The sequence below is a fragment of the Limulus polyphemus genome, unplaced genomic scaffold, assembly GCF_000517525.1.
Source record: "Limulus polyphemus unplaced genomic scaffold, Limulus_polyphemus-2.1.2 Scaffold864, whole genome shotgun sequence".
Taxonomy (NCBI): Eukaryota; Metazoa; Arthropoda; class Merostomata; order Xiphosura; family Limulidae; genus Limulus; species Limulus polyphemus.
Window position 1 is genome coordinate 68,414 of NW_013666474.1, and position 16,518 is coordinate 84,931.

The 16,518-nt window shown below is 34.4% G+C and overlaps 1 protein-coding gene across 1 annotated transcript in view; it reads left to right on the top strand.

Moving 5' to 3' along the window:
* LOC106460924 (26S proteasome non-ATPase regulatory subunit 10-like) overlaps window positions 1-14,294 on the top strand; it is a 22,431-nt gene extending 8,137 nt beyond the window's left edge. Inside the window, exons 3-7 of the mRNA XM_013920682.2 lie at window positions 367-513; window positions 9,135-9,310; window positions 11,249-11,330; window positions 13,531-13,622; window positions 14,020-14,294. Coding sequence (XP_013776136.1) covers window positions 367-513; window positions 9,135-9,310; window positions 11,249-11,330; window positions 13,531-13,602 — 477 coding nt within the window. The 3' untranslated portion in view covers window positions 13,603-13,622; window positions 14,020-14,294. The remainder of the gene's footprint in view (window positions 1-366; window positions 514-9,134; window positions 9,311-11,248; window positions 11,331-13,530; window positions 13,623-14,019) is intronic.
* The last annotated feature ends 2,224 nt before the right edge of the window (window positions 14,295-16,518 follow it).

A 16,518-nucleotide genomic window follows, 5' to 3' on the forward strand; every position in this document is an offset into this window, starting at 1 on the left:
TTACATTATAATAGGAGAACTGAAGTGAATGTGAGATTGGATTAGAGAAATAAAAGAGATAAACATGTGATGAGTTACATTATAATAGGAGAACTGAAGTGAATGTGAGATTGGATTAGAGAAATAAAAGAGATAACCATGTGATGAGTTACATTATAATAGGAGAACTGAAGTGAATGTGAGATTGGATTAGAGAAATAAAAGAGATAAACATGTGATGAGTTACATTATAATAGGAGAACTGAAGTGAATGTGAGATTGGATTAGAGAAATAAAAGAGATAAACACGTAAGAAGAGTAGTATTACGTACTTAAATCTCAAGGCTAATTTTCATATTTATTTAAACTCGTATTACTTCCTTGCAGGCTAACTGGACTCCTTTGATGATAGCTGCCTCCAGTGGGCGATCAGACATTGTGTCTGCCTTGATTGGCCGAGGGGCTTTAGTAAATGCTGTGAATCAAACAGGTCAATCTTCCCTTCATTATGCTGCCTCAAAAGATCATTATAATGTAAGTACAGATCATGTCTTTCACACTTATTGTAACTTTCATTTTAATGTAGGTATACATTTTTTTAAAGATGAAACTGATCATAAGGTATATGTTCTGAGATACTGGAGAATCGTTATTAGAGCAAAAATAATAAAAATTGCTTTTTCGACATTATACATGGATTGAAAATAGGACAGAACTCTTGCCTATCTTTCAGCAATGTGGAAGTTAAAAGTTTTACAGGTATTTAACCCTGGTTGCAAGTAGTAGGAAATGTCAAATTTACATACACAAATTTAAAACTGCCATTTTAAAAATGTCACTGAAAACTGTTTCTAAAGTTGTTTTTATTTTTGTAAGAACTATGTAGATACAGATGTGTGTATTTTACTTTATGCAACTTTTCTAGTGTATTTTAAGTAATGTGAAAAAACCTTTCCAAATTCTGAAATATGTATTTTTTTCTTTTTTACTCTTTAACATGCAGCCTTCAAGGTCTAACCTGTACTTTATTTTTACAATGAAGTAGCATACCTTTCTAAATCAGGCAAATTCATTTGGATTTTGGAGCTTGTGCAAAACAAAACCATTGGGTTCAACATGTTTCAATTTTTCCTGTTGCTCAGATTTCTTTGTAGCCTCTTTCAAAGTTTTTTTGGTAAGTCAAATGACCAGGGCAGAAAAAGGGTTTGTTCTGGGGATTTCATACACTTATTAGTACAAATTTTTAGGATTCTATCACCCTCTTTCCTATGATCATTCATTACTGTATGTTACACCTTCCCTATTTTTTTCTCAGTTGCAAAGATTGCTCATTAACTAATTAAGGATATGTTTCTTTAGTTCAAACAACCCACTCTAGGACACCCATTATGATTATAGTATTTGAATGCCTTTTCATCCTTAATTTCAGACATGGGATACCAATAGAACTTTAGGAGTCACTTGTCTACCAAATTTTATCAGAAGGGGATTCCATGGGTATCATTTTGTGCATTTTGTTTCCCAGTGATCAGTATTATTTTACTTGCATGTATTTCATAGTAACTATATATGTATGGCAGGGTCAAAATGTCATGACCTCTTTTACAGAGTTACATTCAAAATTTAATTAAATAACTTTATCGTCAATATATGTTGATAAAAATATGTTGTAAGTTCTTAAATTCAAAAGGAAATATTTAAATAAATTTACAATCTTCACTTCTCTGTATCACATGATAGTTCTTCCCTCTGAACTGCCCAACTTATATTTTCTTTCTACCCATACATGATGTTCTGAGTTAGGCACAAATTAGATACCTATAATATAAATTTACAGCTTAAAAGCTTCTTGCTTTACTGAGGTATAAACAAGGAAGTCAAACCCACATGCCATTCCTCTCTTATAACATTGTCTTTCAACAAATGTCAGTAATTCTTTCTTATATATGCTGTTGGATTATTTCTAACCAATAGCAAGAGAAAATTCTAATTTATTAAGTGTTGATGAGGCTAGCTTGTTCATATGACAGGTTTTGAAAAAATTTGGCCTTAGTTTTATTGTTTACATTTGTTGGAGTTCAATACATGAATGTTTTTTAACCCATTTATAGCTTAGTTAGAATGCCAGTTAAATTATATTTGTTTTAGAACATTCTATTTTTTGCAGTTTGGTGATATTTTGTGCTGTAAATTGCATATTTGAAATAGATAAAAATTTTGTAAGTACCACCATCATTGTTACAAAAAAAATAGATTTAAGTTCCTTTGTCTACTTCCTTCTGACAGCAAAAATACAAGGGGCTAGACATGAGTTGTATTAGATTTCTTGTTTTTCATGTATATATATTTTTTTATTCTTATAAAAGTAACTAAAATGTAAAAAATTAGAAACTTGTTAGATTAGAAAAGTTAAAGAAAAACAATTCACCAATAGGCATGAAAGCTAGCTGCTTACCATCATCTGTAATGTAACTCAATACTTCATTTACTCACTGGGTAATTTATTGCTTTGTTTTGCTAGTTAGACATTGTTTAAAGAGCAATAAGATGATAAAATTAAGTGAAAACAGTTGTAAATTGTTATGAGCAAGGTTTGATAAATAATTGTAATTGTGTGTTGCAATCTGTGTACATTCTAGAAAAAAAATCTAGTTTTGATTTTATATTATTAGTGTTTTGGTAGAGAAAATACAAAGATAAAGATTTACCAAAATAAAAAGCTTTTATATTCATGAAATATGAGAACTGTAAGATGAAAAAACAGTCTTGTTATTTTTAATATGAAAATTATCTTTCACTCAGATTAGTCAGCATCTGAGTCAGACTAAATTATTAAATTCATAGACAACTCTTTAGTAGAAATATTTTACTAACAATTCAGATTTTTTCTGTGTACAACATACTTGTAATGTTTATTAAAGCTTTCACAATTTTTGTGAAGATCCACTTAGCCTAGAGTAGTGGACTGGAACATACCTTAGGATTACTGATAAAGACAGTACTGCTTAAGCCTAGAGTAGTAGACTGAAACATGCCCCAGGTCTACTGATAATGACAGTACTGCTTAAGCCTAGATTGGTGGGTTGAAACATACTACAGGATTACTTATATGGGTAGTAGTCCTTGAAGTAATTAATCTAATACAGAGGAGTATGATGAAACTTGACATTATTGAAAATAGTTCTACATTTAATTCTTAGTGTTCTAGTTAAGAGGAAGGGGCTGAAATGGAGCTTTTTTGGGACCAGAGGGGGACACTGGTATTCCTTGATTTCTTTTCCTTTTCACATTGGAAATACTTAACAAAATTGCATGAATCTTAGAACAAACTTATTATATAGTATGTAGTTTGAGCTTAAAGATTCATATACTTAGATTTAGTGCTTCTACCATATTTTGGTGTGAAATTTCCAATATTTTATTGAGAGAGACTGTCTTAAGGAAGCATTCATTACAAGTACCTCTTTTGGTTTGAGTTTTGTCTTTATTACAGAAATTTTTTTTTAAATTATCTTTATATATATATATATATATATATATATTGTGTGTGTGTGTGTGTTTATGTGTGTCGTAGAATTGCACACATAATTTTCAAAGTTTAATTTTATCTGATCTCACAGCAGAGTTTTTGGAAAATTCTCTGAACAGTTAAAATGTCTTAGCATAACTATATTTCATTAAGTAAAAAGAAAAATGTATGACATAAATTTTGTATCCTTTTTTTCTTAGCTTTATTTTTAGCATCTTAAATACAAAGAAGTGCATTTAGTTAAACTAATACAGAGGATTGAGTCTATTACTAAACTGATTTTGGGGACTCGACTAGTCATTACATTCCATGTCGCAGTGTCTGATCATGCTTTATCTGATGACTGTGCATCTTGACAATAGCTCTGCAGCATAGTTTTTATTGTAAAAGGCTTGCCACAAGAGTGAGGTTTGAGCACCTGTGGTCACACTTTTCCTCCACACAGGGGTTACTCTACTTTTTACCTACAGACTTTCTCTCCAGTTCTCTTCCCATCCTCCTCTCAGCTGCCCCCACCCTGTTTGTTAATACCATCTGATGCCATCTATCTAATCTACAGCATCTGGAGGAGGCAGTATTTGTCAACATTTCCTGGGAATATTTTTTGATTCCTTTCTCAGCTGTGCTCTGCCTTCTCCCATCCACCTTTGAGCTATGGAACTACTAGTCACCAGGATTTGCACCTATCCTACTCATACTGCAAGAAATGTTTTTCTTTTGGTGACCATGGCTTCATTGGGACAGCTTATCCCTCTGGGTTGCACACACATGTATCTCCTCCATTGGACCTTGTGCAATCAGTGGAACCACTCACAAGAACCTTTGACCTCAGTGGTTCACCTGTCCTCTCCTCTACTCAAGATTTATATTGGTGGCTGGACTGATCCCATATTACCTTCTATGTTCCATTACCTCCACCCATACTGGATCTGCACCTCTTCACCAATGCTTCCCTCTCTAGTTGGGAGCATCTCTGAATGACAGTTTCACATTAGGCACATGGACCCAGAATGAGTCCTCTCATCATATCAACACACTCAAACTTCTGGTAGTCTGTTAGGCATGCTACCATTTTTTACCACTTTTTGTGGATCATTTCATTATGATACATTCTGACAACTCCACAGTTTTTCATATATCAACTGCCAAGGAAGAACCTGATCCAGAACCCTTTGACTTCAAACCCTGGACCTTTTTGATTGGGTCAATTCTCAGTGGGTTCATTTCATTGCCTGTCATGTACCAGATGTTATGAACCTGGTTGTGGACCACCTCTCTAGGCCATACTGTGTTCTGCTCACAGATTGATCTCTTTAACCCCAGATTTACTGTTGGGTCTGCAGTCTGTTGGGGACTCCACTCATTGATTCCTTTGCCACCCCTTTCAATTCTGAGCTGTCTCTCTTTTGTTCTCCTGTTCCCCATCCCTTGGCCCTGGCTGTCAATGCTTTCAGCTAGGACTGGTCTCAACTTTTGCTTTAAGCTTACCCACCTCTCCATCTTTTACCTTGGGTCCTGGCTTTTATTTGAGACACTTCTTGTTGTGTCTTCTTGATGGCACTCCTCTGACTGACTTAACCTTGGTTCCCTCTTCTATGCTGCCTGACAATCCAACCAGAGCTTTCCCTGCCATACTTTTCCCTCTTGCTTCAATGTCACACATCACTGTTTTATCAAGGGATCTTATCTGTCCACCTTCTTGTTTGGGATTTATCTGGTCTCTCACCCATAGAACCAGGCTCTCCAATCATGTAGTTTTTCATTTCACATTATTGTTGCATTTCTATTTTGCTCACCTACCAGTGTAAGTGACATGTCTTTCACCATTGGTCCATCCTTTGTCACTTTCCTCCTGACCATCCTACTGTTGAACTTCTCTCCTCTTTCTTTGCCTTAGCTGTCTCCACCATTGCCAATTATTATACAGCCTTGTCCACAACATTTCACCTTTGTCAACACCACAGTTCTCTCCACCTTGTTCCACTCCTTCCTTCTACATAGACCCCCACTCCCTGGCTGGAAACTCAGTATTGTTTTGTTTGCTCTTATCCGTGAACTCTTTGAGCATTGGCAACTTGCACCTTATTCTGCCTTTTTCTCAAAACCTATTTCCTCTTTTTCTTCTTGCCTGTGGTCGCCATTATTCTGATATATATATATATGCTATTGTTTCTTTCTGTACCCTCTTCCATTGCTCTTTATTCTTATTTATCCTGATTGGTCCTTCCTCCCTAAGACTTTGGCTACTCGGGAAGGAGACTGCTCTTTCTCTCCTATTTCCATTCCTTCTATCTCTCACTTTTACAATTGATTGAACCCAGACAGACAGTTCATTGCTATTTATCTCATACCTTATACTTTTGACGCCCTCATCATTGACTCTTCATTCCATGGAATTTCTCTTCCTCCAGGGGCATTTCTCCTTATTCCCTTACATGTTAGGTCTGACTAAATCTTTGTTTATTCTATTCTTCATTGGGGATTGATTCTCACAGACTGTTCTACATTCTTCCCATCCAATTCCTCACCTCTTTCATTCTCTCACTGCTCATTTTCAACAGCCATTAGGCAAGTTTTTTCAGGTGTATCACCCACTATATTCACCATCTGACTGTCTCATCTCCCGAAGGTTACCACCTGCTTCCGCTATTCTACAATGCCTACCCACCACTTATAGACTGGTGAATACTTTTTCTTTTTCTACAGCATTCTGTTATAGGATCCCGCCAGGTGGCTGATGGTGCCTTCCAGAGTGTACTTATTTCCTAAAATTCTGCATCGAGCCAGGATAACAGAAAGTACTCATGCCATCCACCCTGGCTTCATATATGCACACTTTGAGATGGGGTATTCCACAAGACCTTGAAGTTATCCATATCATATATTTATATATCTGACTACTGCCCAATTCAGACCATAACTATTCCATGGATTATCATGGAAAAGCGAGCACCAGAGGGTGTTCTGCCGAATTCCTTGGCTCAAGCCTGCTGGCTTTTCAAAATAGGGATACTTGTTCAACTGTTGCACTGGCTCGAGTAAAATACCTTTCTGGCTGAACTACCAACAGGGATTTAGGCATTTTCTCCTGGTCTCCCCACTGCAAATTCCACCTTTACTCTCTGAGTGGAGCACAGGAAACCCTTGCCACTTACTAGTTCCTAACCACTGGGGTGGTGAACCATGGAGAATCCTCACTAGTTGGGACCTAACCGCTGGCGCTAGAACAAGGGATGCCAATCAGTGGGAAGTAGGGTAATGGTGGCACTGTCAGTGTAGCACAGGTCACCTCTCACATAGTTATACCAGGTTTGTTGCAAGATTGGAGATATATTGATTGGAGAAACAGTACAAGCCTGTCATGCAGTCATGGCAAAGAGCAGAACAAAATGAGATTTGAATTGATATGAAAGTTGACATGATTATGTGATTGATAGAGTAGTTTGTTGCATTATTAATTTTTAACTTTGCATTCTACTGCATTTGTTCTTTACTTTAATTTTTAGTCTTGTCACATGATATTAGGTTAACATTGGTGGGGTAAAATTACTCATAGTTTTATTACTAACAGTTCATGACAAGAGAAAAGGCAATAGCAAGGACATAAAATCAGAAAATTGAACTTGAAATACTAGTGAATAACTTTCTCATTTGATTTTTAAAGTCTGTGTTGAAAATAACATTTCTTTCAAAGTTTGATGGTATCAGATGAATAAAGGCAGCATACTGCAGAGGGTTCAAAGCATAATGAAGTGGTTAAGATAAAGAAGAAAAAAATAAATAACATTTTGGTAAAAGAATATTCATGGATAATTTATAAAGAGGAAAAGACTAAATGTTTTGTGAATTTTGTCTAGAATATTTTTACATTGCTGATGTGGGAAGTCCATTTTTCAAAGGTCTCGAAGAAGGTGATTGAAATTTCTTGAAAGAAACTGTTCTGTTTTATCATGACAAATCCAATCAGCTTGTGAAATGGAATAGTTTATTGTCTTTTGCTGTATACAGGGAAATATACTTTAAAATTAACAAAAAAGGTTAAAGCAGTTCTGAATTGTAAGATTTATTCTCAAGTTCAACTTTTCATTAAGAATTTAAGTAATTACCTTAAATGTAAAAACATGTTTTTGAAAAAAATAGCTCTCTTGCATATGTATAAATGTGTAACCATGTTGTTTGTGTTCAAGAATTAAAGAGGATGTACAATATACTCCATATAATCCATAAGCTATTCTTTGACATGGGGTACAAGACTGTGACTTCTATTTCCCCAAGATTTCAGTATTCTGAGAAGCACTTCAAAAAATGTTAAGAACAAAAGATACTTTGATGTAATGAATACATAATTTGTCACTTTCCACAACAAAAAATCATACATTAAGATGTTTGATATAGTAATAAATAAAAGTGCTTTTTACAATGGAAATAAACTATAAAAAATGTGCAGCTATAAATTAACTAAGTTGTGACAAAACCTTTACTCCAATAAAAGGTATGGATATGTAAGTTTCCAAAAAGTAACAACGCCTGTATACATGTACATGTAATATTCCCAATTCTATCTACAGTAAGTCTTCAGTTTTGCCAGAGATAAAACATAAAACTTAGATTTTTTTTAGAACTAATGTTTATCTTGAATTTTTAAAGTTATCATTTGATAACAGATATGGCATCCTTATATTATAAATTTGATATCATAATGTAAAGTTAGCTAAGATAAGTTACAATCAGAACAGTTCATTTCAGTGACTTAGGGTTAAAACCTGCTGTTTAATGCATATGCAAGTTAAAGTGATTTCTTTTTTTAAGTGAAGTAAGGTTTAAAATGCTTCATTTGTATATATTTTTATTGAAAAATGATAACAAGAATCATACAAAGTTACTGACAAAAAAAATCGTTTTAGTACAAAGAAGAACGCCACTCCATTTATGATTCCTCTAAAATAGGGGTTTGGATAAATAATTCTTTTTTTATATTATGAAATGTAGAAAGTATTCTTTATGTGTTTGATGAAATTGTAGGATTCTCCCATGTAGTTTTCAGTTTGTTTTATACATAATATTAAAATGCATCTGTGTTATAGCAAGAAGAAACATCTAAAAATCTAGTAAATCTAAATTTAGTAAACAGAGGAATTATTAAGAAATGTTATTAGAATAAAGCTTTTGGGTGAACGCTTTAACATGTTATATTTCCTTCAAAGCTGTCTAACTATGGGTTTGAGTACAAGTTTGCAATTCAACTAGATGATAATTTATTAGTATGTTGAGCAATTTAAGGACACTTGTACCTTTTAAAAATAAACCAATAAAAATCTTATTATCCTTGCTATGTTTATTGCACATATCACAGTTAAAGTGCAACTGACTTCTTTATTACAAATTGTTTCATCAGTTATTGTATCGAAAGTGTGCAGCTGTTGCTAATCTTAAGTATGAAATACTGGAGACTTGATGACAAAAGTTATGCTAATGTAATACTGTTTTAAAATAGTAATAACATTTATTATGAAATTGGATTTACATTCTAAAAGTCCTTATTACTAATGTGAATTATACAATTGTTACAAGTATTGTAAGGCATTATTAAAATTATTTTCTTGACAAGCTGATTAATTTCCTCTAGATTGCTAAAATGCTGTTGGACAACCATGCTGATATTAATGTTCGTGATCATATGGGAAGTACGCCTCTTCATAGAGCAGCATCCAAAGGAAATACACGCATTGTGAAGTTATTCATAACAGACTACAGCAACCAGCTAGATGTAAATCCTCGAGATTCTGTAGGCAACACACCATTGTAAGAATCTCTCTAATAATTTAGGGAACTTAGAAATGTGTTACTAGTAGCTTTCTTAAATTCATATTTTGGTTGTATAATAAGATAAGAAAGTGTATTCAAAACAAGTACAGTACAGTTTGGAAGATACCAAACAAATGTGTGTGTCTTGAAGCAGAACTTGATAAGCTGAGTATTCTGTAGTTAGAATTCACAGGAACGTATATACCTACAGCTCATGAAACAGCAAGGAAACCTATTTAGAGAAACATTTAACCATACAAGGGTTTATAACCAGTGCATAGAATTATGTCACAAAATATGTTTACTCTCTTTTTCTAAGCTGAGTAGCTTATTAGAAAATAAACCTACAATTGTAAATGTAGGTTTATCTTCTTTATGTCTGGTTTACATGTTTCCATTGTGCAAGACATGACTGCTGTTGCCATATTTGAAATCTAAATTATGTACAACTATTACGATATAGAAATGAAGCAATAACAAGCATTTTCAATATGAAAATTTAAGATATAATTGTAATAAAGGGTTGAGAGAAAAAGCTAAATAGCCAGCTGAGTAAACTTTGTTTTTTATCACTGCTTGACTAGTATAAGCTGCCAGTTGGTATTGTGTTTTTAGGTTGGTTAGAACATAATCATGTCACACTGTGAAGAACAATCAATCAGAAAAAATATTTTGCTTTCTATATATAAATATTAAATTTGATTTACAATTACAATTGAAATACAGTATTTTAATTTCTTTAAGTTTTTTTTGGGGGAAACTGAAACACTGCTTTTTTTGCCATTTTATGTTGAACTCATGATATATAGCATAAAATGTAATTCTACGGCCTGCAGTTATAACCAGCAGGGAGTCTAACATTTAAATCTTTTAGGTTACTGCCACATTGTTAATATTTAAATATTTTAGGTTACTGCCACATTGTTAATATTTAAATCTTTTAGGTTATTGCCACATCGTTAACATTCAAATCTTTTAGGTTACTGCCCCATTGTTAACATTTAAATCTTTTAGGTTACTACCCCATTGTTAGCATTTAAACCTTTTTAGGTTACTGCCCCATTGTTAACATTTAAATCTTTTAGGTTACTGCCCCATTGTTCTGTTGTTGCCACTAGAACTAGGTGATTAATTTGATTAATCAAAGTAATCTGTCACATACGAGCATCGGTTACTTCGCATAAAATAATCAATTAATTGAAAGCATAATTGAATTGATTAATTTCATGAAAATAATCAACTAATTGAAATCATTATTTCAGATTATTACTGGTTTAATTTTTTTCAACTACCCAAGTAACTTAAATATTGCTGTTATGATTACTCATGATTTTTTTCAATCAATTCATGGTTGTTCAGCTTAATGTATTAGTGTCACTATTCACAAAAATGATCAACTAATCAATTATTACTATTTTCAGCTATTCCAACTATCCAAGGCTTATATAAGAGTAATGGACTTGTTGAATGTAATTGATTCATGAACCCAACAATTGATCAATAAGTAAAACTCACTAATTGGCCAGTTCAGTTTTATTTTGCTAATTGATTTTCGCATTACCTTCATTTATTCGTAGATCATATTAACATTATGTTTTTAACCATGCTAGAAAAAAGAAATTGAAAGTATGTGGCAAAAAAATTGTTACAGTATTACTCTTGTGCATTTTTCTTTTGGAAAACTGTTGCCCTTTATCACATTTTACAACACGCTTTGTTGTTGCATGGAATTCTATTGTTTATTATAACTGTAGTATTAATGCATTTGATTCATGACAGCACAATGAATTGACACTACTCTCTACAGTTCATTCTTTACCATTAAAGAACTGAGAACATATCACATTGGTTTTTTTTTTTTGATCCTCATTGATCTTTTGAAGGCATCTTGCTTGCACATTGTTTTTTTTCTTGATTCTCATTGATCTTTTGAAGGCACCTTGCTTGTGAAGAAGAGAGAGAGGAAGAAGCAAAAATGCTGATAGAAACTGGTGCACGGACAGATATTTTAAACAAGGTATTACATCTTACAGATTTAAGTGAGGCTTTGATATTGTTTTATGATGAGTTTAATGATACTAAGTAAATAAATTGCATTACAATGTCAGCAGGAACTATTAAGTGCCTTGTATGTTAAAATAAACTGTTATCACAGTGGTTAAATTTTCAAGAGTATTTGACTGAGTTTGTGTACATTGTATAGCTATGAAGTAAGTGGCAGTTTTAATCAGTAAACAAATATCAAGATGTTTCATTAGTTTTACAACTTTTTTTAATGTATAAGTTTTATGTTTTACTTTAATTATTTGTTGTATGATATATTGCTTATTCTGAAAGGATATTCTTACATCTCTTCACACACTTACTGGTCCTCCTGAGATTTTGTGCATGCCATAAGTCTTGATCAACCTATCTTCTATCTAAAACACATTATAATGTGAACTATGCCAATATGTGATTTAATCATCATGTGACAAAAGCCCTCCATTAGTAGGAGTGCGACTCATCCATCACGTGCAATAGATCTCCATAAGCACAATGCTGTGGAGAGTAAGGCAGGGATGTCCATATCAGTGTAGTGCAGGTCACCCTTATTATATAATATACCAATTTTCTGGTGACTTGGCCAGCAATATGTCTTCATATGACAGGAAGGGACTTAGTCCCCATTCTTGTTTGTTAGGTGAATAAATTGCACAATAAAACTCATACTAAACTGTATGGTCTGATCATTGCCCTACCCACACTACACCTCATGCCCTAACGATCTGTTGTGTGCAAATGTTCGATTGGTCATGTCTTTTTGTGCTCGCCTCTATGACACATTGGCTCATTGTGTCCTCCCCCATTAATACTTCCACCCAAACGAAGAGTATATATACCCTGCATGAGATGGGTGGAAGTTCTCACGAGTGTTATTCCTTTAGTAAGTCCCCACTATAGGGTGTCACACACCATGGGCTTTCCCATTCAATCACCTTCTCTGAAGAGAGCTTGTCTAAGTTTTCTTAATTGCACTAGCCCCTCCACCACATCAGTGTGGGATTCTAGTTACTGTGTGCAGAGGGGTAAGAATATTGTTTTAGAAGTTCACAATTTTCCTACCTGAAAATTTATCTAGGTTAGATACTTATCTCTGTGCACACCTTCCCATCCTTCCTCCTCACCATAGGTGCATTTTATTTTTGCCTCATCTAAGAAGGAAGCTTATTTCAGAGTGTAAGTGCTTATGAGGATTTACTGTGTATGGAGGATGTGTCACCCTTCTATTGGTGAAGGGCTATTGTTGCATGATGATTACATCATGTACTACCGTAGTTTGAATTATAACGTGTCTTACATGGGAGATAGCTCAAGGCTAGTAGCATGCACAAAATCTGAAAGGCAGATACATATGGAATAGCTACTGTGTGCTCAGAGGTAAGTACCTATCAGAAATGCATTTTCAAGTAAGGAAATGTTAACTTTCTATCTTTTTTTGCATGTCTCAAGTTCAAGTGTAATATTTAACCAACAAAAATTGCTGGTCATATCTATCTATCTATCCAGTGGAATATAACTATCAGCAAGACAACACGTACATGCAACTTACAATACAATGAATCATGTAATTAATATGTTTAAAGTAATGTTAAACATATGAGGAACATATTTCTAAATAAGTTGGGATTTTTTTTAGTCTTCCACTTGATGGCAGGGGTATTGTTTTCACTCTTGTATGTGTGTGAACAGTATAACTCCAAAACATTTCATCTGTGGATTAGTATAGTTAATTGTGCCTGATAGAGACCACATCTATGAATGTTGTGCTAGTCAGTGATGGAGCAATTGATCTTGTGTTTAGCCTAATGCAAGGATTAGCAATTCAAATAACAAAAACAGTGATTCATTTCAAATTTGGTACAAATGTAATATACTGATAGCCATGATGCATGCAAACTCTATTTCAATAATTGGACAGCGAGAGGGTTAAAGAGCTGCAGATTACCAACCCCTGGCCTGATGGGTAATATTGACCATTCCCTTCATGCTGAACTGGTTGACATATTCCTTGAAAGGAAAGAAATTGACCAAATGGAGTGGCCTTCAAGTTTACTGGACTTTTTTTTTTTTACCATGTCCTAATCATAATATTACAAATTCAAAAATGTTTTGAGGAATGTGTTAATTTGTATGAGTCAGTCAGTCACTGGAATTCATAAAACATCTATTGACAGGAGGAGAAGACACCTCTCAGTTTAGCCCCACCAGGCTTAAGAAGAAGGCTTCAAAGTATACGGGTTCCATAAATGTGTTTTCAGCTTGAAAGGTAACTCCAGTGTGTCTTCATAATTATTTTTTGAGATAAAAGTGATTAAACAATGCTGAGAAAGTGGGTATTCTTATCTCTGGTGCTCAGTTGCATTCATTTTTTAAAAACTTTTGAAATGTAATAATAATGTTACCACAGAATTAACTTTATAATAGTAGTTTTTTTATATTTTTACTTTGTCAGCAATATGGTGCTACAAAAAGATAGTAATAGTCTAAGCATAAATCTATTTATCAAATTTAATTGTAGTTAATTATACAAAGAAACTGATACATAAATAAAGGTTTCATATGATTTCTACTGTATGTGTATATTTCCACTCTAGGTTAGTAATTGTGTTTTACTTAACAGTGATAAGTTATAATTTTTGTTTAAAACTTTCTGTTTGTTCCAGTCATGACTTATCTGTTACACCTATCACAACTGACCCTTTACTTCAGTTATACTTTGTCTTTCAATGATCACTGGAAGGAAAATGTTTGTCTTTTCTTGAAGCATATAACCCAGAACCACTTCAAGACCTTGTCAAGTTTCTAAGGCCAGAAAATAGATGACAAGAAAACTTTCATTAATAAGAAACAAATGTATGTATATCTATGAATAGCCTTGTCTGAATACAGGTCTTTCTTTTGTTATTTTCATCTTAATAAAAATATTTAGATTCAACCAGTCATGTCCATGTGTAATTAAAATAATTTATCCATTATACTAATGTTTGATGCACAAACCTGTACACAGAATAATGTATTATGCATGACCAGTAGGAAATGTTGAAATTATCAATGGAAACTTGCATCTAGTCAAAAACGTGTGCAAAATCTAATTGCCATTATAAATGTTTTTGACAGGAAACCTTTTTGTCCTCTGTAGTTTATTAAGAATATTGTGCAAGATGTGTTTTAATATGGCTAACATAAAACAGGTTGGGATGTTCATTTTGTAAACTACAGGACTGGTCAATTATATATTTACCATCATGTGTAAGTATTTTCAAAGTTGTTTCAGCAATGAAAAACTTGGAGTTACCTTGGGGAATTCAATTAAAAAAAACAGGAAAAGAGGGGATATGTTAAAAAAAACATGAAAAACCTTAATTAAACAACAAAAGTAATTTATTCAATTGATAATGCAATATAAATCGAGCAAACCTTACTTTTTTATAGTTGTTGTGGTTGTAAGTTCTTTCAAAATGGGGTTTTGAAGTTTAAATTTCATCATCCAAAATCTTAGAAGCAAATAGTTTCAAATCACTTGTAAATATGGTTATTGGTGTGTTATAATTGTAACAGTTAATCTTGCTTTTTAGCTATGAGTAGTCGCATAACAGGTGGTAGATGCTGCTGACTGTTTGCCTTCCACATGGTTGACAGTTCTAAGTTAAGAATGGCTATGGCTTAATGTAGGCGTATATGACCATTTAACCCATGTGTCACATAAGGTGTCATTCACGTTGAAAATACCAAAAACTTTCAAATTAGTGAAAGTTGTTTTTTCACAGTAATTGAAGATAAAAATTCTTTTCACAAATATTCCAGTCTTTAATTTTTATGTTAGTTTATAAAACTTGTTATGAAGTGAGTTTCATGAAATTGTGTATGGTTTGAAACATTCCATTTTGTATGTAATATTGTCTGTGATTAGTGTACAACTGAAAGTTTTAATGCAAAGGTACTTCTGTTTCCAACCATGGTTAAAAACGTGAGTCTGCTGTATTAATTACTATTTTCCTCCCTCGACATGGATTCCTGTACGTGGTGAGGGGACCTCCCAGGGAAGGTTCTGTATTTTCAGTTCCTTCCTCTGGGATCTAAACATCCACCCATGTGTTTGCCGTGCGTGGCGACCCGTGAAGGGGAGGAGATGATCCTGGTGGTTGAGTGGTGTATGGGGCACTGTAACACACCACTTTGGCCTTGAATACCTGTAGACGGTTGGCCTTGGGGTGGCACCTCCAGGGTCAGTCGGCTGGTCCACTTGGGCTAGGGTCAACTGAGTACCAGTGTTGGGCGTTCTCAACGGGTGTTGAGGACATCATGTTTAATGCTGGTGTTTGGGTATAGTGCTGCAATGTCCTTGTTTCACATTCTAGTGTGTCCCCTTGTAAGACTTCATGGCGGGTGGGCTCAGTGGGCACTGAATCTTTTTTCTTAATTATGGATCCCCCCAATCCAAACAAAAAAAATAGTAAAAACTCTGCTTATTGGTAAACGACCACGCCTAGAAGACTGCACAGCAGTCTCCACCACAAGGTGGCCCTGTACCTCGCTTTCTGATCTTACATTCACTATCTGATAAATCTTTAAGGCAGATGTCCCCCTTTTTTATTCAGAAGGGCTTAGAGGGGCTTGCTGGCTCTCCAAAGTCAGTTAAGAAACTCTGTTCTGGAGACAAATTTGGTCGAAACATCCACAGCTAAGCATAGTGAACTCCTCTTGAATTTAAGGGCCATTAGGGATATACCCATTGAGGTTACTCCCCATGATTCCTTGAATTCATCATGAGGAGTTATTGTTGAGAGGGACTTGAAGTCTATCCCTGAGTCAGAGATCCTTGCTGGTCTCTCCAGTGAAGGAGTTTTAGCTGTTCGACGGATCTCCACTCGTCAGGATGGTATTATTTTCAGTTTTTATTTTCATCACCACGTCCACCGGCCGCTGTTAAGGCAGGTTATTTGAACTGTAAGGCACGGCCCTATATTCCCAACCCTCTCCGATGGTTTCAGTGCCAGTGGTTCGGTCATTCAATGACATCTTGTCGTGGTTCTATGACGTGTGCTCGTTGTGGTGGCAAGGACCAAGATGCCTATGAATATAAACTGGACCCGCACTGTGTTAATTGTTGTGGCTGCCACCCCTCTTACTTTAGGTCTTGCCCTAAGTGGGTGGAGGAGAAA